A 21792-nucleotide genomic window follows, 5' to 3' on the forward strand; every position below is an offset into this window, starting at 1 on the left:
AGCCTCGCAGACGCAGCACACAGTGAAAGCTCCGTCGAACCCGGCCTCGCAGACACAGCACACAATGAAAGCTCCGTCGAACCCAGCCTCGCAGACACAGCACACAGTGAAAGCTCCATCGAACCCAGCCTTGCAGACACAGCACACAGTGAAAGCTCCGTCGAACCCAGCCTCACAGACACAGCACACAGTGAAAGCTCCGTCGAACCCAGCCTCGCAGACACAGCACACAATGAAAGCTCCGTCGAACCCAGCCTCGCAGACACAGCACACAATGAAAGCTCCGTCGAACCCAGCCTCACAGACACAGCACACAATGAAAGCTCCGTCGAACCCAGCCTCGCAGACACAGCACACAGTGAAAGCTCCGTCGAACCCAGCCTCGCAGACACAGCACACAATGAAAGCTCCGTCGAACCCAGCCTCGCAGACGCAGCACACAATGAAAGCTCCGTCGGACCCAGCCTCGCAGACGCAGCACACAATGAAAGCTCCGTCGAACCCAGCCTCGCAGACGCAGCACACAATGAAAGCTCCGTCGAACCCAGCCTCGCAGACACAGCACACAGTGAAAGCTCCGTCGAACCCAGCCTCGCAGACGCAGCACACAATGAAAGCTCCGTCGAAACCAGCCTCACAGACGCAGCACACAATGAAAGCTCCGTCGAACCCAGCCTCGCAGACGCAGCACACAGTGAAAGCTCCGTCGAACCCAGCCTCGCAGACGCAGCACACAATGAAAGCTCCGTCGAACCCAGCCTCGCAGACACAGCACACAGTGAAAGCTCCGTCGAACCCAGCCTCGCAGACACAGCACACAGTGAAAGCGTCGAACCCAGCCTCGCAGACGCAGCACACAATGAAAGCTCCGTCGAATCCAGCCTCGCAGACGCAGCACACAATGAAAGCTCCGTCGAACCCAGCCTCGCAGACACAGCACACAGTGAAAGCTCCGTCGAACCCAGCCTCGCAGACGCAGCACACAATGAAAGCTCCGTCGAACCCAGCCTCGCAGACGCAGCACACAATGAAAGCTCCGTCGAACCCAGCCTCGCAGACACAGCACACAGTGAAAGCTCCGTCGAACCCAGCCTCGCAGACACAGCACACAGTGAAAGCGTCGAACCCAGCCTCGCAGACGCAGCACACAATGAAAGCTCCGTCGAACCCAGCCTCGCAGACACAGCACACAGTGAAAGCTCCGTCGAACCCAGCCTCGCAGACACAGCACACAGTGAAAGCGTCGAACCCAGCCTCGCAGACGCAGCACACAGTGAAAGCTCCGTCGAACCCAGCCTCGCAGACGCAGCACACAGTGAAAGCTCCGTCGAACCCAGCCTCGCAGACACAGCACACAATGAAAGCTCCGTCGAACCCAGCCTCGCAGACGCAGCACACAATGAAAGCTCCGTCGAACCCAGCCTCGCAGACGCAGCACACAATGAAAGCTCCGTCGAACCCAGCCTCGCAGACACAGCACACAGTGAAAGCTCCGTCGAACCCAGCCTCGCAGACACAGCACACAGTGAAAGCGTCGAACCCAGCCTCGCAGACACAGCACACAATGAAAGCTCCGTCGAACCCAGCCTCGCAGACGCAGCACACAATGAAAGCTCCGTCGAACCCAGCCTCGCAGACGCAGCACACAATGAAAGCTCCGTCGAACCCAGCCTCGCAGACGCAGCACACAATGAAAGCTCCGTTGAACCCAGCCTCGCAGACACAGCACACAATGAAAGCTCCGTCGGACCCAGCCTCGCAGACGCAGCACACAATGAAAGCTCCGTCGAACCCAGCCTCGCAGACACAGCACACAATGAAAGCTCCGTCGAACCCAGCCTCGCAGACACACACACAGTGAAAGCTCCGTCGAACCCAGCCTCGCAGACGCAGCACACAGTGAAAGCTCCGTCGGACCCAGCCTCGCAGACGCAGCACACAATGAAAGCGTCGAACCCAGCCTCGCAGACACACACACAGTGAAAGCTCCGTCGAACCCAGCCTCGCAGACACACACACAGTGAAAGCTCCGTCGAACCCAGCCTCGCAGACACACACACAGTGAAAGCTCCGTCGAACCCAGCCTCGCAGACACAGCACACAATGAAAGCTCCGTCGAACCCAGCCTCGCAGACACAGCACACAATGAAAGCTCCGTCGAACCCAGCCTCACAGACGCAGCACACAGTGAAAGCTCCGTCGAACCCAGCCTCGCAGACGCAGCACACAATGAAAGCTCCGTCGAACCCAGCCTCGCAGACACAGCACACAGTGAAAGCGTCGAACCCAGCCTCGCAGACACAGCACACAGTGAAAGCTCCGTCGAACCCAGCCTCGCAGACACAGCACACAATGAAAGCTCCGTCGAACCCAGCCTCGCAGACGCAGCACACAATGAAAGCTCCGTCGGACCCAGCCTCGCAGACGCAGCACACAATGAAAGCTCCGTCGAACCCAGCCTCGCAGACACAGCACACAATGAAAGCGTCGAACCCAGCCTCGCAGACGCAGCACACAATGAAAGCTCCGTCGAACCCAGCCTCACAGACGCAGCACACAGTGAAAGCTCCGTCGAACCCAGCCTCGCAGACGCAGCACACAATGAAAGCTCCGTCGAACCCAGCCTCGCAGACACAGCACACAGTGAAAGCGTCGAACCCAGCCTCGCAGACACAGCACACAGTGAAAGCTCCATCGAACCCAGCCTTGCAGACACAGCACACAGTGAAAGCTCCGTCGAACCCAGCCTCACAGACACAGCACACAGTGAAAGCTCCGTCGAACCCAGCCTCGCAGACACAGCACACAGTGAAAGCTCCGTCGAACCCAGCCTCGCAGACACAGCACACAATGAAAGCTCCGTCGAACCCAGCCTCGCAGACACAGCACACAATGAAAGCTCCGTCGAACCCAGCCTCGCAGACACAGCACACAATGAAAGCTCCGTCGAACCCAGCCTCACAGACACAGCACACAATGAAAGCTCCGTCGAACCCAGCCTCGCAGACACAGCACACAGTGAAAGCTCCGTCGAACCCAGCCTCGCAGACACAGCACACAATGAAAGCTCCGTCGAACCCAGCCTCGCAGACGCAGCACACAATGAAAGCTCCGTCGGACCCAGCCTCGCAGACACAGCACACAATGAAAGCTCCGTCGAACCCAGCCTCGCAGACACAGCACACAATGAAAGCTCCGTCGAACCCAGCCTCGCAGACGCAGCACACAATGAAAGCTCCGTCGAACCCAGCCTCGCAGACACAGCACACAGTGAAAGCTCCGTCGAACCCAGCCTCGCAGACACAGCACACAATGAAAGCTCCGTCGAACCCAGCCTCGCAGACACAGCACACAGTGAAAGCTCCGTCGAACCCAGCCTCGCAGACGCAGCACACAATGAAAGCTCCGTCGAACCCAGCCTCGCAGACGCAGCACACAATGAAAGCTCCGTCGAACCCAGCCTCGCAGACACAGCACACAGTGAAAGCTCCGTCGAACCCAGCCTCGCAGACGCAGCACACAGTGAAAGCTCCGTCGGACCCAGCCTCGCAGACGCAGCACACAATGAAAGCGTCGAACCCAGCCTCGCAGACACAGCACACAATGAAAGCTCCGTCGGACCCAGCCTCGCAGACGCAGCACACAATGAAAGCTCCGTCGAACCCAGCCTCGCAGACACAGCACACAGTGAAAGCTCCATCGAACCCAGCCTCGCAGACGCAGCACACAGTGAAAGCTCCGTCGAACCCAGCCTCGCAGACGCAGCACACAGTGAAAGCTCCGTCGAACCCAGCCTCGCAGACACACACACAGTGAAAGCTCCGTCGAACCCAGCCTCGCAGACACACACACAGTGAAAGCTCCGTCGAACCCAGCCTCGCAGACACAGCACACAATGAAAGCTCCGTCGAACCCAGCCTCGCAGACACAGCACACAATGAAAGCTCCGTCGAACCCAGCCTCACAGACGCAGCACACAGTGAAAGCTCCGTCGAACCCAGCCTCGCAGACGCAGCACACAATGAAAGCTCCGTCGAACCCAGCCTCGCAGACACAGCACACAGTGAAAGCGTCGAACCCAGCCTCGCAGACACAGCACACAGTGAAAGCTCCGTCGAACCCAGCCTCGCAGACACAGCACACAATGAAAGCTCCGTCGAACCCAGCCTCGCAGACGCAGCACACAATGAAAGCTCCGTCGGACCCAGCCTCGCAGACGCAGCACACAATGAAAGCTCCGTCGAACCCAGCCTCGCAGACACAGCACACAATGAAAGCGTCGAACCCAGCCTCGCAGACGCAGCACACAATGAAAGCTCCGTCGAACCCAGCCTCGCAGACACAGCACACAATGAAAGCTCCGTCGAACCCAGCCTCGCAGACACAGCACACAGTGAAAGCTCCGTCGGACCCAGCCTCGCAGACGCAGCACACAATGAAAGCTCCGTCGAACCCAGCCTCGCAGACACACACACAGTGAAAGCTCCGTCGAACCCAGCCTCGCAGACACAGCACACAATGAAAGCTCCGTCGAACCCAGCCTCGCAGACACAGCACACAATGAAAGCTCAGTCGAACCCAGCCTCGCAGACGCAGCACACAATGAAAGCTCCGTCGAACCCAGCCTCGCAGACACAGCACACAGTGAAAGCTCCGTCGAACCCAGCCTCGCAGACGCAGCACACAATGAAAGCTCCGTCGAACCCAGCCTCGCAGACACAGCACACAGTGAAAGCTCCGTCGAACCCAGCCTCGCAGACGCAGCACACAGTGAAAGCTCCGTCGAACCCGGCCTCGCAGACACAGCACACAATGAAAGCTCCGTCGAACCCAGCCTCGCAGACACAGCACACAGTGAAAGCTCCATCGAACCCAGCCTTGCAGACACAGCACACAGTGAAAGCTCCGTCGAACCCAGCCTCACAGACACAGCACACAGTGAAAGCTCCGTCGAACCCAGCCTCGCAGACACAGCACACAATGAAAGCTCCGTCGAACCCAGCCTCGCAGACACAGCACACAATGAAAGCTCCGTCGAACCCAGCCTCACAGACACAGCACACAATGAAAGCTCCGTCGAACCCAGCCTCGCAGACACAGCACACAGTGAAAGCTCCGTCGAACCCAGCCTCGCAGACACAGCACACAATGAAAGCTCCGTCGAACCCAGCCTCGCAGACGCAGCACACAATGAAAGCTCCGTCGGACCCAGCCTCGCAGACGCAGCACACAATGAAAGCTCCGTCGAACCCAGCCTCGCAGACGCAGCACACAATGAAAGCTCCGTCGAACCCAGCCTCGCAGACACAGCACACAGTGAAAGCTCCGTCGAACCCAGCCTCGCAGACGCAGCACACAATGAAAGCTCCGTCGAAACCAGCCTCACAGACGCAGCACACAATGAAAGCTCCGTCGAACCCAGCCTCGCAGACGCAGCACACAGTGAAAGCTCCGTCGAACCCAGCCTCGCAGACGCAGCACACAATGAAAGCTCCGTCGAACCCAGCCTCGCAGACACAGCACACAGTGAAAGCTCCGTCGAACCCAGCCTCGCAGACACAGCACACAGTGAAAGCGTCGAACCCAGCCTCGCAGACGCAGCACACAATGAAAGCTCCGTCGAACCCAGCCTCGCAGACGCAGCACACAATGAAAGCTCCGTCGAACCCAGCCTCGCAGACACAGCACACAGTGAAAGCTCCGTCGAACCCAGCCTCGCAGACGCAGCACACAATGAAAGCTCCGTCGAACCCAGCCTCGCAGACGCAGCACACAATGAAAGCTCCGTCGAACCCAGCCTCGCAGACACAGCACACAGTGAAAGCTCCGTCGAACCCAGCCTCGCAGACACAGCACACAGTGAAAGCGTCGAACCCAGCCTCGCAGACGCAGCACACAATGAAAGCTCCGTCGAACCCAGCCTCGCAGACACAGCACACAGTGAAAGCTCCGTCGAACCCAGCCTCGCAGACACAGCACACAGTGAAAGCGTCGAACCCAGCCTCGCAGACGCAGCACACAGTGAAAGCTCCGTCGAACCCAGCCTCGCAGACGCAGCACACAGTGAAAGCTCCGTCGAACCCAGCCTCGCAGACACAGCACACAATGAAAGCTCCGTCGAACCCAGCCTCGCAGACGCAGCACACAATGAAAGCTCCGTCGAACCCAGCCTCGCAGACGCAGCACACAATGAAAGCTCCGTCGAACCCAGCCTCGCAGACACAGCACACAGTGAAAGCTCCGTCGAACCCAGCCTCGCAGACACAGCACACAGTGAAAGCGTCGAACCCAGCCTCGCAGACACAGCACACAATGAAAGCTCCGTCGAACCCAGCCTCGCAGACGCAGCACACAATGAAAGCTCCGTCGAACCCAGCCTCGCAGACGCAGCACACAATGAAAGCTCCGTCGAACCCAGCCTCGCAGACGCAGCACACAATGAAAGCTCCGTTGAACCCAGCCTCGCAGACACAGCACACAATGAAAGCTCCGTCGGACCCAGCCTCGCAGACGCAGCACACAATGAAAGCTCCGTCGAACCCAGCCTCGCAGACACAGCACACAATGAAAGCTCCGTCGAACCCAGCCTCGCAGACACACACACAGTGAAAGCTCCGTCGAACCCAGCCTCGCAGACGCAGCACACAGTGAAAGCTCCGTCGGACCCAGCCTCGCAGACGCAGCACACAATGAAAGCGTCGAACCCAGCCTCGCAGACGCAGCACACAGTGAAAGCTCCGTCGAACCCAGCCTCGCAGACACACACACAGTGAAAGCTCCGTCGAACCCAGCCTCGCAGACACACACACAGTGAAAGCTCCGTCGAACCCAGCCTCGCAGACACAGCACACAATGAAAGCTCCGTCGAACCCAGCCTCGCAGACACAGCACACAATGAAAGCTCCGTCGAACCCAGCCTCACAGACGCAGCACACAGTGAAAGCTCCGTCGAACCCAGCCTCGCAGACGCAGCACACAATGAAAGCTCCGTCGAACCCAGCCTCGCAGACACAGCACACAGTGAAAGCGTCGAACCCAGCCTCGCAGACACAGCACACAGTGAAAGCTCCGTCGAACCCAGCCTCGCAGACACAGCACACAATGAAAGCTCCGTCGAACCCAGCCTCGCAGACGCAGCACACAATGAAAGCTCCGTCGGACCCAGCCTCGCAGACGCAGCACACAATGAAAGCTCCGTCGAACCCAGCCTCGCAGACACAGCACACAATGAAAGCGTCGAACCCAGCCTCGCAGACGCAGCACACAATGAAAGCTCCGTCGAACCCAGCCTCACAGACGCAGCACACAGTGAAAGCTCCGTCGAACCCAGCCTCGCAGACGCAGCACACAATGAAAGCTCCGTCGAACCCAGCCTCGCAGACACAGCACACAGTGAAAGCGTCGAACCCAGCCTCGCAGACACAGCACACAGTGAAAGCTCCATCGAACCCAGCCTCGCAGACACAGCACACAGTGAAAGCTCCGTCGAACCCAGCCTCACAGACACAGCACACAGTGAAAGCTCCGTCGAACCCAGCCTCGCAGACACAGCACACAGTGAAAGCTCCGTCGAACCCAGCCTCGCAGACACAGCACACAATGAAAGCTCCGTCGAACCCAGCCTCGCAGACACAGCACACAATGAAAGCTCCGTCGAACCCAGCCTCGCAGACACAGCACACAATGAAAGCTCCGTCGAACCCAGCCTCACAGACACAGCACACAATGAAAGCTCCGTCGAACCCAGCCTCGCAGACACAGCACACAGTGAAAGCTCCGTCGAACCCAGCCTCGCAGACACAGCACACAATGAAAGCTCCGTCGAACCCAGCCTCGCAGACGCAGCACACAATGAAAGCTCCGTCGGACCCAGCCTCGCAGACGCAGCACACAATGAAAGCTCCGTCGAACCCAGCCTCGCAGACGCAGCACACAATGAAAGCTCCGTCGAACCCAGCCTCGCAGACACAGCACACAGTGAAAGCTCCGTCGAACCCAGCCTCGCAGACACAGCACACAATGAAAGCGTCGAACCCAGTCTCGCAGACACAGCACACAATGAAAGCTCCGTCGAACCCAGCCTCGCAGACACAGCACACAGTGAAAGCGTCGAACCCAGCCTCGCAGACGCAGCACACAATGAAAGCGTCGAACCCAGTCTCGCAGACACAGCACACAATGAAAGCTCCGTCGAACCCAGCCTCGCAGACGCAGCACACAATGAAAGCTCCGTCGAACCCAGCCTCGCAGACGCAGCACACAATGAAAGCTCCGTCGAACCCAGCCTCGCAGACGCAGCACACAATGAAAGCTCCGTTGAACCCAGCCTCGCAGACACAGCACACAATGAAAGCTCCGTCGGACCCAGCCTCGCAGACGCAGCACACAATGAAAGCTCCGTCGAACCCAGCCTCGCAGACACAGCACACAATGAAAGCTCCGTCGAACCCAGCCTCGCAGACACACACACAGTGAAAGCTCCGTCGAACCCAGCCTCGCAGACGCAGCACACAGTGAAAGCTCCGTCGGACCCAGCCTCGCAGACGCAGCACACAATGAAAGCGTCGAACCCAGCCTCGCAGACACAGCACACAATGAAAGCTCCGTCGGACCCAGCCTCGCAGACGCAGCACACAATGAAAGCTCCGTCGAACCCAGCCTCGCAGACGCAGCACACAATGAAAGCGTCGAACCCAGCCTCGCAGACACAGCACACAGTGAAAGCTCCGTCGAACCCAGCCTCGCAGACACAGCACACAGTGAAAGCTCCGTCGAACCCAGCCTCGCAGACGCAGCACACAGTGAAAGCTCTGTCGAACCCAGCCTCGCAGACGCAGCACACAGTGAAAGCTCCGTCGAACCCAGCCTCGCAGACACAGCACACAGTGAAAGCTCCGTCGGACCCAGCCTCGCAGACACAGCACACAGTGAAAGCTCCGTCGGACCCAGCCTCGCAGACACAGCACACAGTGAAAGCTCCGTCGAACCCAGCCTCGCAGACACAGCACACAGTGAAAGCTCCGTCGGACCCAGCCTCGCAGACACAGCACACAGTGAAAGCTCCGTCGAACCCAGCCTCGCAGACACACACACAGTGAAAGCTCCGTCGAACCCAGCCTCGCAGACGCAGCACACAGTGAAAGCTCCGTAGAACCCAGCCTCGCAGACGCAGCACACAGTGAAAGCTCCGTCGGACCCAGCCTCGCAGACGCAGCACACAGTGAAAGCTCCGTCGAACCCAGCCTCGCAGACACAGCACACAATGAAAGCTCCGTCGAACCCAGCCTCGCAGACGCAGCACACAATGAAAGCTCCGTCGAACCCAGCCTCGCAGACGCAGCACACAGTGAAAGCTCCGTCGGACCCAGCCTCGCAGACGCAGCACACAATGAAAGCTCCGTCGAACCCAGCCTCGCAGACACAGCACACAATGAAAGCTCCGTCGAACCCAGCCTCGCAGACGCAGCACACAATGAAAGCTCCGTCGAACCCAGCCTCGCAGACACAGCACACAATGAAAGCTCCGTCGAACCCAGCCTCGCAGACGCAGCACACAATGAAAGCTCTGTCGCACCCAGCCTCGCAGAGGCAGCACACAATGAAAGCTCCGTCGAACCCAGCCTCGCAGACGCAGCACACAATGAAAGCTCCGTCGAACCCAGCCTCGCAGACACAGCACACAATGAAAGCTCCGTCGAACCCAGCCTCGCAGACACAGCACACAGTGAAAGCTCCGTCGAACCCAGCCTTGCAGACGCAGCACACAATGAAAGCTCCGTCGAACCCAGCCTCGCAGACACAGCACACAGTGAAAGCTCCGTCGGACCCAGCCTCGCAGACACAGCACACAGTGAAAGCTCCGTCGAACCCAGCCTCGCAGACGCAGCACACAATGAAAGCTCCGTCGAACCCAGCCTCGCAGACACAGCACACAGTGAAAGCTCCGTCGGACCCAGCCTCGCAGACACAGCACACAATGAAAGCTCCGTCGAACCCGGCCTCGCAGACACAGCACACAATGAAAGCTCCGTCGAACCCAGCCTCGCAGACACAGCACACAGTGAAAGCTCCGTCGAACCCAGCCTCACAGACACAGCACACAGTGAAAGCTCCGTCGAACCCAGCCTCGCAGACACAGCACACAATGAAAGCTCCGTCGAACCCAGCCTCGCAGACACAGCACACAGTGAAAGCTCAGTCGAACCCAGCCTCGCAGACACAGCACACAATGAAAGCTCAGTCGAACCCAGCCTCGCAGACACAGCACACAATGAAAGCTCAGTCGAACCCAGCCTCGCAGACGCAGCACACAATGAAAGCTCCGTCGAACCCAGCCTCGCAGACGCAGCACACAATGAAAGCTCCGTCGAACCCAGCCTCGCAGACGCAGCACACACCGAAAGCTCCGTCGAACCCAGCCTCACAGACGCAGCACACAGTGAAAGCTCCGTCGAACCCAGCCTCGCAGACACAGCACACCGTGAAAGCTCCGTCGAACCCAGCCTCGCAGACGCAGCACACAGTGAAAGCTCCGTCGAACCCAGCCTCGCAGACGCAGCACACAGTGAAAGCTCCGTCGAACCCAGCCTCGCAGACGCAGCACACAGTGAAAGCTCCGTCGAACCCAGCCTCGCAGACGCAGCACACAATGAAAGCTCCGTCGAACCCAGCCTCGCAGACACAGCACACAGTGAAAGCTCCGTCGGACCCAGCCTCGCAGACGCAGCACACAATGAAAGCTCCGTCGAACCCAGCCTCGCAGACACACACACAGTGAAAGCTCCGTCGAACCCAGCCTCGCAGACACAGCACACAATGAAAGCTCCGTCGAACCCAGCCTCGCAGACGCAGCACACAATGAAAGCTCCGTCGAACCCAGCCTCGCAGACACAGCACACAATGAAAGCTCCGTCGAACCCAGCCTCACAGACGCAGCACACAGTGAAAGCTCCGTCGAACCCAGCCTCGCAGACACAGCACACAGTGAAAGCTCCGTCGAACCCAGCCTCGCAGACGCAGCACACAATGAAAGCTCCGTCGAACCCAGCCTCGCAGACGCAGCACACAATGAAAGCGTCGAACCCAGCCTCGCAGACGCAGCACACAATGAAAGCTCCGTCGGACCCAGCCTCGCAGACGCAGCACACAGTGAAAGCTCCGTCGAACCCAGCCTCGCAGACGCAGCACACAATGAAAGCTCCGTCGAACCCAGCCTCGCAGACACAGCACACAATGAAAGCTCAGTCGAACCCAGCCTCGCAGACGCAGCACACAATGAAAGCGTCGAACCCAGCCTCGCAGACACAGCAGACAATGAAAGCTCCGTCGAACCCAGCCTCGCAGACACAGCACACAGTGAAAGCTCCGTGGAACCCAGCCTCGCAGACGCAGCACACAGTGAAAGCTCCGTCGAACCCAGCCTCGCAGACGCAGCACACAGTGAAAGCTCCGTCGAACCCAGCCTCGCAGACGCAGCACACAGTGAAAGCTCCGTCGAACCCAGCCTCGCAGACGCAGCACACAATGAAAGCTCCGTCGAACCCAGCCTCGCAGACGCAGCACACAGTGAAAGTGACCTGACCACAGCAGACTCCGAGTCCGTCGAACCTCCAAGCCGACGACCATCACCTCCGGCACAGCCTCTCTGAGTCCATCCCCAATACCATCCTCTGCCGAGGGTATTAAATATGAGGGCAAACTGGCCGGTAATATAAAGCAGAATACTAAAGGTTTTTCAGTTATATAAAGAGTAAAAGGGGGGTGAGAGTTGATATCGGACCACTGGACAATGATGCTGGTGAGGTAGTACTGGGGGATGAAGAAATGACAGATGAAGATAATGAGTACTTTACATCTGTCTTCACTGTGGAAGACACTAGCAGTGTGCCAGAGGTCTGTGAGTGTCAGGGAGCGTGAATGAGTGCCATTGCTACTACAAAGGAAAAAGTGCTGGGCAAACTGAAAGGTCTTACGGTGGATATGTCACCTGGGAAATAACGGATGCATTGGTCATGATCCTTCTTGAATCACGTGATTCTGGCATGGTCCCGGAGGACTGGAAGATCGTAAATGTCACTTCACTTTTTAAGAAGGGAGGAAGGCAAAATAAAGGAAATTATAGGTCAGTTAGCCTAACCTCAGAGGTTGGGAAAGTGTTGGGGTCTATTATTAAGGATGAGGAGAACTTGGGGATTAATGATAAAGTAAGTCAAAGTCAGCATGGTTTCTATGAAGGGAAACCTTGCCTGACAAATCTGTTAGAGTTCTTTGTGGTAGTAAAAAGCAGGGAGACAAGGACAAAGGAGAGGCAGTGGATGTTATTTACTTGGATTTTCGGAAGACATTTGATCAGGTGCCACACACGAGGCTGCTTAACAAGATAAAATCCTATGGCATTACAGGAAAGATACTGCATGGATAAAGGGATGTCTGACAGGCAGGAGGCAGAGAGTGGGAATAAAGGGGGCCTTTTCCAGTTGGCTGCTAGTGACTAGAGGTGTTCCTCAGGGGTCAGTATTGGGACCACTGGTTTTCATATTGTTTGTCAATGATTTGGATAATGGAATTGATGTCTTTGTGGCAAAGTTTGAGGATGATACAAAGATAAGGGAGGGGTAGGTAGTGCTGAGGAAGTAATGTAATTGCAACAGGACTTAAATAAATTGGAGGAATGGGCAAAAAAGTGGCAGATGGAATACAGTGCTGGGAAATGTATGACAATGCATTTTGGTGAAAGGAACAATAGTGTGGACTATTATCTACATGGGAAGAAAATTCAAACATTAGACATGCAAAGGGACTTAGGAGTCCTCAGGCAAGACTCCCAGAAGGTTAATTGACAGGTTGAGTCTGTGGTAAAGAAGGCAAATGAAATGTTGGCATTCATTTCAAAGGGGAGAGAATATAAAAGCAAGGAGATAATGCTGAGGCTTGTCAGGCTGCACTTGGAGGATTGTCAACAGTTCTGGGCCCCGAATCTCAGAAAGATTGTGTTGTCATTGGAGAGAGTCCAGAGGAGGTTCACAAGGATGATTCCACGAAAGGAGGGGCTAACATAACCACATAACCATATAATAATTACAGCACAGAAACAGGCAATCTCGGCCCTTCTAGTCCGTGCTGAACACTTGCTCTCACCTAGTCCCACCGACCTGCACTCAGGCCATAACCCTCCATTCCTTTCCTGTCTGTATACCTATCCAATTTTACTTTAAATGACAATATTGAACCGGCCTCTACCAGTTCTGCTGGAAGCTCATTCCACACAGCTACCACTCTCTGAGTAAAGAAGTTCCCCCTCATGTTACCCCTAAACTTTTGCCACCTAACTCTCAACTTATGTCCTCTTGTTTGAATCTCCCCTACTCTCAATGGAAAAAGCCTATCCATGTCAACTCTATCTATCCCCCTCATAATTTTAAATACCTCTATCAAATCCCCCCTCAACCTTCTGTGCTCCAAAGAATAAAGACCTAAATTGTTCAACCTTTCTCTGTCCTCGTTAACTTCTAGTAAATCTTCTCTGTACTCTCTCTATTTTGTTGACATCTTTCTTATAATTCAGTGACCACTACTGTACACAATACTCCAAATTTGGTCTTATTTACCAACACCTTGTACAGTTTTAACATTACATCACAACTCCTATACTCAATGCTCTGATTTATAAAGGCCAGCATACCAAAAGCTTTCTTCACCACCCTATCCACATGAGATTCCACCTTCAGGGAACTATGCACCATTATTCCTAGATCACTCTGTTCTACTGCATTCCTCAATGCCCTACCATTTACCATGTATGTCCTATTTGGATTATTCCTACCAAAATGTAGCACCTCACACTTATCAGCATTAAACTCCATCTGCCATCTTTCAGCCCACTCTTCTAACTGGCCTAAATCTCTCTGCAAGCTTTGAAAACCTACTTCATTATCCACAATGCCACTTATCTTAGTATCTATCATCTGCATACTTACTAATCCAATTTACCACCCCATCATCCAGATCATTAATGTATATGACAAACAACATTGGACCCAGTACAGATCCCTGAGGCACACCACTAGTCACAGGCCTCCAACCTGACAAACAGTTATCCACCACTACTCTCTGGCATCTCCCATCCAGCCACTGTTGAATCCATTTTACTACTTCAATATTAATACCTAACGATTGAACCTTCCTAACTAATCTTCCATGCGGAACCTTGTCAAAGGCCTTACTAAAGTCCATATAGACAATAGCCACTGTTTTACCCTCGTCAACTTTCCTAGTAACCTCTTCAAAAAATTCAATAAGATTTGTCAAACATGACCTTCCATGCACAAATCCATGTTGACTGTTCCTAATCAGACCCTGTCTGTCCAGATAATTATATATACCATCTCTAAGAATACTTTCCATTAATTTACCCACCACTGATATCAAACTGACAGGCCTATAATTGCTAGGTTTACTCTTAGAACCCTTTTTAAACAATGGAACCACATGAGCAATACGCCAATCCTCTGACACCATCCCCGTTTCTAATGACATTTGAAATATTTCTGTCAGAGCCCCTGATATTTCTACACTAACTTCCCTCAAGATCCTAGGAAATATCCTGTCAGGACCTGGAGATTTATCCACTTTTATATTCCTTAAAAGCGCCAGTACTTCCTCCTCTTTAATTGTCATAGTTTCCATAACTTCCCTACTTGTTTCCCTTACCTTACACAATTCAATATCCTTCTCCTTAGTGAATACCAAAGAAAAGAAATTGTTCAAAATCTCCCCCATCTCTTTTGGCTCCACACATAGCTGTCCACTCAGATTCTCTAAGGGACCAATTTTATCCCTCACTATCCTTTTGCTATTAATATAACTGTAGAAACCCTTTGGACTTAGTTTCAGCTTACTTGCCAAAGCAACCTTGTATCTTCTTTCAGCTTTTCTAATTTCTTAAGATTCTTTTTACATTCTTTATATTCCTTGAGCACCTCATTTACTCCATGCTGCCTATATTTATTGTAGATCTCTCTCTTTTTTGGAACCAAGTTTCCAATATCCCTTGAAAACCATGGCTCTCTCAAACTTTTAACCTTTCCTTTCAACCTAATAACAACATAAAGATTCTGTACCCTCAAAATTTCACCTTTAAATGACTTCCATTTCTCTATTACATCCTTCCCATAGAACAAATTGTCCCAATCTAATCCTTCTAAATCCTTTTGCATCTCTTCAAAGTTAGCCTTTCTCCAAATCAAAAATCTCAACCCTGGATCCTGTCCTATCCTTCTCCATAATTATATTGAAACTAATGGTATTGTGATCACTGGACCCGAAGTGTTCCCCAACACATACCTCCATCACCTGACCTATCTCATTCCCTAACAGCAGATCCAACACTGCCCCTTCTCTAGTTGGTTCCTCTATGTATTGCTGCAAAAAACTATCCTGCACACATTTTACAAACTCCAAACCATCCATCCCTTTTACAGTATGGGCTTCCCAGTCTATGTGTGGAAAATTAAAATCTCCCACAATCACAACCCTGTGCTTACTACAAATATCTGCTATCTCCTTACAAATTTGTTCCTCCAATTCTCGCTCCCCATTAGGTGGTCTATAATACACCCCTGTAAGTGTTACTACACCTTTCCCATTCCTCAATTCCACCCAAATAGCCTCCCTAGATGAGCCCTCTAATCTATCCTGCCAGAGCACCGCTGTAATATTTTCTCTGACAAGCAATGCCACACCTCCCCCTCTTGTCCCTCCGATTCTATCACACCTGAAGCAATGAAATCCCAGAATATTTAGTTACAAATCACACCCCTCTTGCAACCATGTTTCACTAATAGCTACAACATCATATTTCCAGGTATCAATCCATGCTTTAAGCTCATCCACCTTGCTTATAATGCTCCTAGCATTAAAATAAATGCATTTAAGAAATTCTCCATCTCTTTCTCTCTGTTTATCTCTAACAGTACAAAGAACTTTACTGTCTTCTTTTTCTTCCTTCTCCCATACATCTGTTCCTACACTCTGGTTCCCCTCCTCCCTCATATCTAGTTTAAATCCACTGGAGCCTCTCTAGAAAACCTACCTGCGAGAATATTTGTCCCCCTCCAGTTCAGATGTAAACTATCCGGCAGTTTGATTAATGTTTGGCAGCTTTGGGCCTGTACCCACTGGGATTTAGAAGAATGCGGGCGGACCTCATTGAAATTGACTGAATATTAAAAGGACTAGATAATGTGGATGTGGAGAAGATGTTTCCTGTGGAGGGGATATCCAGAACTAGAGGACACAGCCTCAGAATTGAGGGGCAACCCTTTAGAACAGAGGTAAAGAGGAATGTTTTCAGCCAGAGAGTAGTGAATCTGTGGAATGCTCTGCCATAGACTGTGGTAAGGACAAGTCTATGAATATATTTAAAGTTGAAATTGATGGTTCCCTGATCCGTCAGGGCATTAATGGATATGATATGAAGGCAGGTGTATGGGGTTGAGTGGGATCTGGGATCAGCCATGGTGGAATGACGGGACAGACTCGATGGGCTAAATGGCCTGATTCTGCTCCTATGTCTTACGGTCTTTTGGTCTGTGGCCAATTTGCAGATGATACAGAGACAGGTGGAAGGGCAGGTAGTGTTGAGGAAACAGGGAGTCTGCAGAAGGATTTAGGCAGATTAGGAGAAAGGACAAAGAAAGAGGCAGATGGAATACAGTGTAGGGAAGTGTAAGGTCATGCACTTTGATAGAAGAAATAAGGGGCATTAACGGGGGGAAAATCCGGAATTAAGAGATGCAAAGTGACTTGGGAGTCCTCACGCAGGATTCCCTAAAGGTTAACTTCAACGTTCCTTCCCATCGATTTTCACAGCTCTGTCGACAAACCGTTCCTTTGAGCAGGAAACGGTAAAGCAGCCTGAGAACGACGTGACACTTTAATAAAACGTTATAGAGTGTAAATGAAAACTGCAACTGTACAGCAGCAAACACTGTACGGCATTATTTCAGTTACTGAGCACCTCTGCAGTTTCGAGAGAACACGGTACATGGAGCTTAGAAAACTAGAGAGCTATGCACTGGGGACATTCTAGGCAGGTTCTAGAGTAGGCGACCTGGTCCGCCCAACATTGTGGGTGACGTGCTGCAGATTTCCATGTCCCTATGGAGAACAGTGGTTAACTTGCAGACTGATGTGATGATGAGGAAGGCAAATGCAATGTCAGCATTCATTTTGAGAGCACTCAGCAAGGATGTAGTGATAAGGCTTTATAATCCTTGGAGTATCGTGAGGAGTGTTGCACCCCTTATTTAAGAAAGGATTGGAGGGGGTCCAGACGAGGTTCATGAGAAAGATCCCGGGAGTGAAAAGGTTAACGTATGATTTGGTTTTGAATGTCCAGTACTCACTGGTTCAGAACAATGAGAGATGATCCCATTGAAGCGTATTATGGACAAGAGAAAATCCGAAGATGCTGGAAATCCAAGCAACACGCACAAAATGCTGGAGGAACTCAGCAGGCCAGGCAGCATCCGTGGAAGAGAGGACAGTTGATGTTTTGGGCCGAAACCCTTCGGCGGCACTGAAACGTATTATGGACTGGGAAATGGCTGGTCCTGTAGTTGCCACTGGAGACAAGGGCTGGGCTGGCAGTTCAGGGATGGTCCACGCTGCAGTGGACATTACTGGTGAGATTGTTGAGTTCCAGATGCCCATTGGCTGGGAGTCCTTTCCCACAGACCCTCCCACCCACCCTGTGCACTCAACCCTAGTCATCTTATCCCCCCAGTGACCCTCAGCACCATCCTTCCCCCAATTCCACCCCTCCCCCCACTCCCTCCCACACAGACATATCTCCCCATCTGTCCATCTCTTCTCCCCACACCCAGATCCACCCTCCACCCACTACAGAAGCACCAGGTTCTAGGAGGGGCCAGTGCCTTACTACAGGTTGATGGAGCTGGTCACCGACACAGCACTGCCGTCCTCAGCAACCAACGAGATGTGTGCGGTGCCGTGGGATTCGCTGGTGTGTGACTCTGGTTCATAGTACTTGATACCATGCGTGGTGTTGTCTGTGATCTTCGCCCAGAGTCTTGCTGCAAAGTAGTCGGAGGTCATGTTGGAGATGACCTGTTCAGGAGAAGAGCAGAAGGTCTGGGGGTTGGCAGAGCATGGGGATTGTGTGAGGGAAAGCACAATGGGTCCGTCTTACTTGTACTAACAACAGACCGTCTCATTAATACGGAACCAATTGTGTAGGTATTGATTGTCTGAGAGGCAACCCAATTAACCAATCTGTTGTGTAGATATTGATTGTCTGACAGGCAACCCAATTAACCGATCAGTTTTGTAGGTATTGATTGTCTGACAGGCAACCCAATTAACCGATCGGTTGTGTAGGTATTGATTGTCTGAGAGGCAACCCAATTAACCAATCTGTTGTGTAGGTATTGATCATCTGACAGGCAACCCAATTAACCGATCAGTTTTGTAGGTATTGATTGTCTGACAGGCAACCCGATTAACTGATCAGTTGTGTAGATATTGATTGTCTGAGAGGCATCCCGATTAAACAATCGGTTGTGTAAATATTAATTGTCTGAGAGGAAACCCAATTAACCAATTATTTGGTACTCTGAGTGTTGTTGTATAGGTGCTAATGTTGAGTAAATTGCAGAAACAGTGTCTGGAGACTGGCTGACAGAATGTGAGTAGATTGATAGTTTAAAGTTGAATTGTAACCTTACACTATAAGACCACAAGACGTAGAAGCAAAATTAGGCCATTCACCCCATCGAGTCTGCTCCGCCATTCCATTATGCTGTTCCTGCATTCCACCCAACCTCATACACATACCTTCTTGCCATATCCTTTGATGCCCTGACTGATCATGGAAACATAGAAAACCTACAGCACAATACAGGACCTTTGGCCCACAAATTTGTGCCGAGCATGTCCCTACCTTAGAAATTACTAGGCTTACCTATAGCCTTCTATTTTACTAAGCTTTGTGCACCTATCCAAAAGTCTCTTAATAGACCCTATCGTATCTGCCTCCACCAGCATTGCTGGCAGCCCATTCCACACACTCACCACTCTCTGAGTAAAAGACTTACCCCTGACATCTCCCCTGTACCTACTCCCCAGCACCTTAAACCTGTGTCCTCTTTGGCAACCATTTCAGCCCTGGGAAAAAGCCTCTGATTATCCACACAATCAATGCCTCTCATCATCTTGTACACCTCTATCAGGTCACCTCTCATCCTCTGTCGCTCCAAGGAGAAAAGGCCGAGTTCACTCAACCTATTCTCATAAGGCATGCTCCCCAATCCAGGCAACATCCTTGTAAATCTCCTCTGCACCCTTTCTATGGCTTCCACATCCTACCTGTAGTGAGGCGAACAGAACTGAGCACAGTACTCCAAGTGGGGTCTGACCAGAGTCCTATATAGCTGCAACATTACCTCTCAGCTCCTAAATTCAATTCCATGATTGATGAATGCCAATACACTGTACGCCTTCTTAACCTTCACATACTTGTCAAACTGTGCAGATGCTTTGAGCACCCTGTGGACTCGGACCCAAGATCCCTCTGATCCTCCACACTGCCAAGAGTCTTACCATTAATACTATATTCTGCCATCATATTTGACCTACCAAAAAGAACCACTTCACACTTATTTGGGTTGAACTCCATCTGCCACTTCTCAGCCAATTTTTGCATCCTATCAATGTCCTGCTGTAACCTCTGACAGCTCTCCACACTATCCACAACACCACCAACCTTGTGTCATCAGCAAATTTACTAACGCATCCCTCTACTTCCTCATCCAGTTCATTTATAAAAATCATGAACAGTAAGGGTCTCAGAACAGATCCCTGAGTCACTCCACTGGTCACCGACCTCCATGCAGAATATGATCCGTCTACAACCACTCTTTGCCTTCTGTGGGCAAACCAGTTCTGGATCCACAAAGCAGTGTCCCCTTGGATCCCATGTCTCCTTACTTTCTCAGTAAGCCTTGTATGGAGTACCTTATCAAATGCCTTGCTGAAATCCATATACACTACATCTACTGCTCTACCTTCATCAATGTGTTTAGTCACATCCTCAAAAAATTCAATCAGGCTCATAAGGCACGACCTGCCTTTGACAAAGCCATGCTGACTACTCCTAATCATATTATACCTCTCCAAATGTTCATAAATTCTGCCTCTCAGGATCTTCTCCATCAGTTTACCAACCACTGAGGTAAGACTCACTGGTCTATAATTTCCTTGGCTATCTCTACCCCCTTTCTTGAATAAAGGAACAACATCTGCAACCCTCCAATCCTCCGGAACCTCTCCCATCCCCATTGATGATGCAAAGATCATTACCAGAGGCTCAGCAATCTCCTCCCTCACCTCCCACAGTAGCCTGGGGTACATTTCGTTTGGTCCTGGCGACTTATCCAACTTGATGCTTTCCAAAAGCTCCAGCACATTCTCTTCCTTAATATCTACATGCTCAAGCTTTTCAGTCTGCTGCAAGTCATCACTACAATCACCAAGATCCTTTTCCACAGTGAATACTGAAGTAAAGTATTCATTAAGTACCTCTGCTATTTCCTCCGGTTCCATACACACTTTCCCACTGGCACACTTGATATTCTTTCATGTCTTATCCTCTTGCTCTTCACATACTTGTAGAATGCCTTGGCATTTTTCTTAATCCTGCCCACCAAGGCCTTCTCATGGCCCCTTCTGGCTCTCCTAATTTCCTTCTTAAGCTCCTTCCCATTCGCTGTATAATCTTCTAGATCTCTAAAGTTACCTAGCTCTCTGAACCTTTTGTAAGCATTTCTTTTCTTCATGACTAGATTTATTACAGCCTTTGTATACCACAGTTCCTGTACCCTACCATAACTTCCCTGTCTCATTGGAATGTACCTATACAGGGCACTACACAAATATCCCCTGAATATTTGCCACATTTCTTCCGTACTTTTCCCTGAGAACATCTGTTTCCAATTTAAGCCTCCAATTTCCTGCCTGACAGCCTCAAAATTCCCCTTACTCCGATTAAACGCTTTCTCAGTCCTCCAGCAGTGGCGGGATCTCCCTGTGGCCACACACTTCAATTCCACAGACCACTCCCACTCCGATATGTCTGACCATGGCCTCCTCTACCGTCAAGATGAGGCCACACACAGGTCGATGGAGCAATACCTTATCTCCCGCCTAGGTAGCCTCGTTCCTACCGGCATGAACATCCAACTCACTGACCTCCATTGATACCCCTGCCCCCTCCTTACCCCATCCCTATCTATAATTTTAGTCTGGTTCTCTTTCTCTTTTTTCCCCCCTCACTACAATCTCCCCCCAGCCCTACCTTTCTTTCTCTTTTATTTCCCAAAATTCTTTACCTTCTCCCTAGCCCATTTCCCTCCAGCCTATCACTTCCCAGCTCTCTACTTCATCCCTCCCCCCACTTCTCATCCCCCCTCGACCCTCCCATGTTACTTCACTCCTGATGAAGGGTTTCGGCCCGAAACGCCGTCACTACCTCCTCCCATAGATGCTGTCTGGGCTGCTGAGTTCTGCCAGCATTTTGTGTTTTTAAACGCTTTTCTAACTTGCCTGTTCCTATCTCTCTCCAATGCTATTGTAAAGGAGATGGAATTGTGATCACTATCTCCAAAATTTTCTCCTACTGAGAGATCTGACACCTGACCAGGTTCATTTCCCAATACCAAATCAAGAACAGCTCTCATCTTGTAGGCTTATCTACATATTGTGTCAAGAAACCTT

General features: G+C 52.0%; 1 protein-coding gene across 1 annotated transcript in view; it reads right to left on the reverse strand.

Annotated features, from left to right (window-relative positions):
- Nucleotides 1-17940: 17940 nt before the first annotated feature.
- LOC140733780 (glutathione hydrolase 1 proenzyme-like) overlaps nt 17941-21792 on the reverse strand; it is a 621183-nt gene continuing 617331 nt past the window's right edge. The window contains exon 9 of the mRNA XM_073057536.1: nt 17941-18129. Coding sequence (XP_072913637.1) covers nt 17941-18129 — 189 coding nt within the window. The remainder of the gene's footprint in view (nt 18130-21792) is intronic.

Source organism: Hemitrygon akajei, chromosome 9 (genome assembly GCF_048418815.1).
Source record: "Hemitrygon akajei chromosome 9, sHemAka1.3, whole genome shotgun sequence".
Taxonomy (NCBI): Eukaryota; Metazoa; Chordata; class Chondrichthyes; order Myliobatiformes; family Dasyatidae; genus Hemitrygon; species Hemitrygon akajei.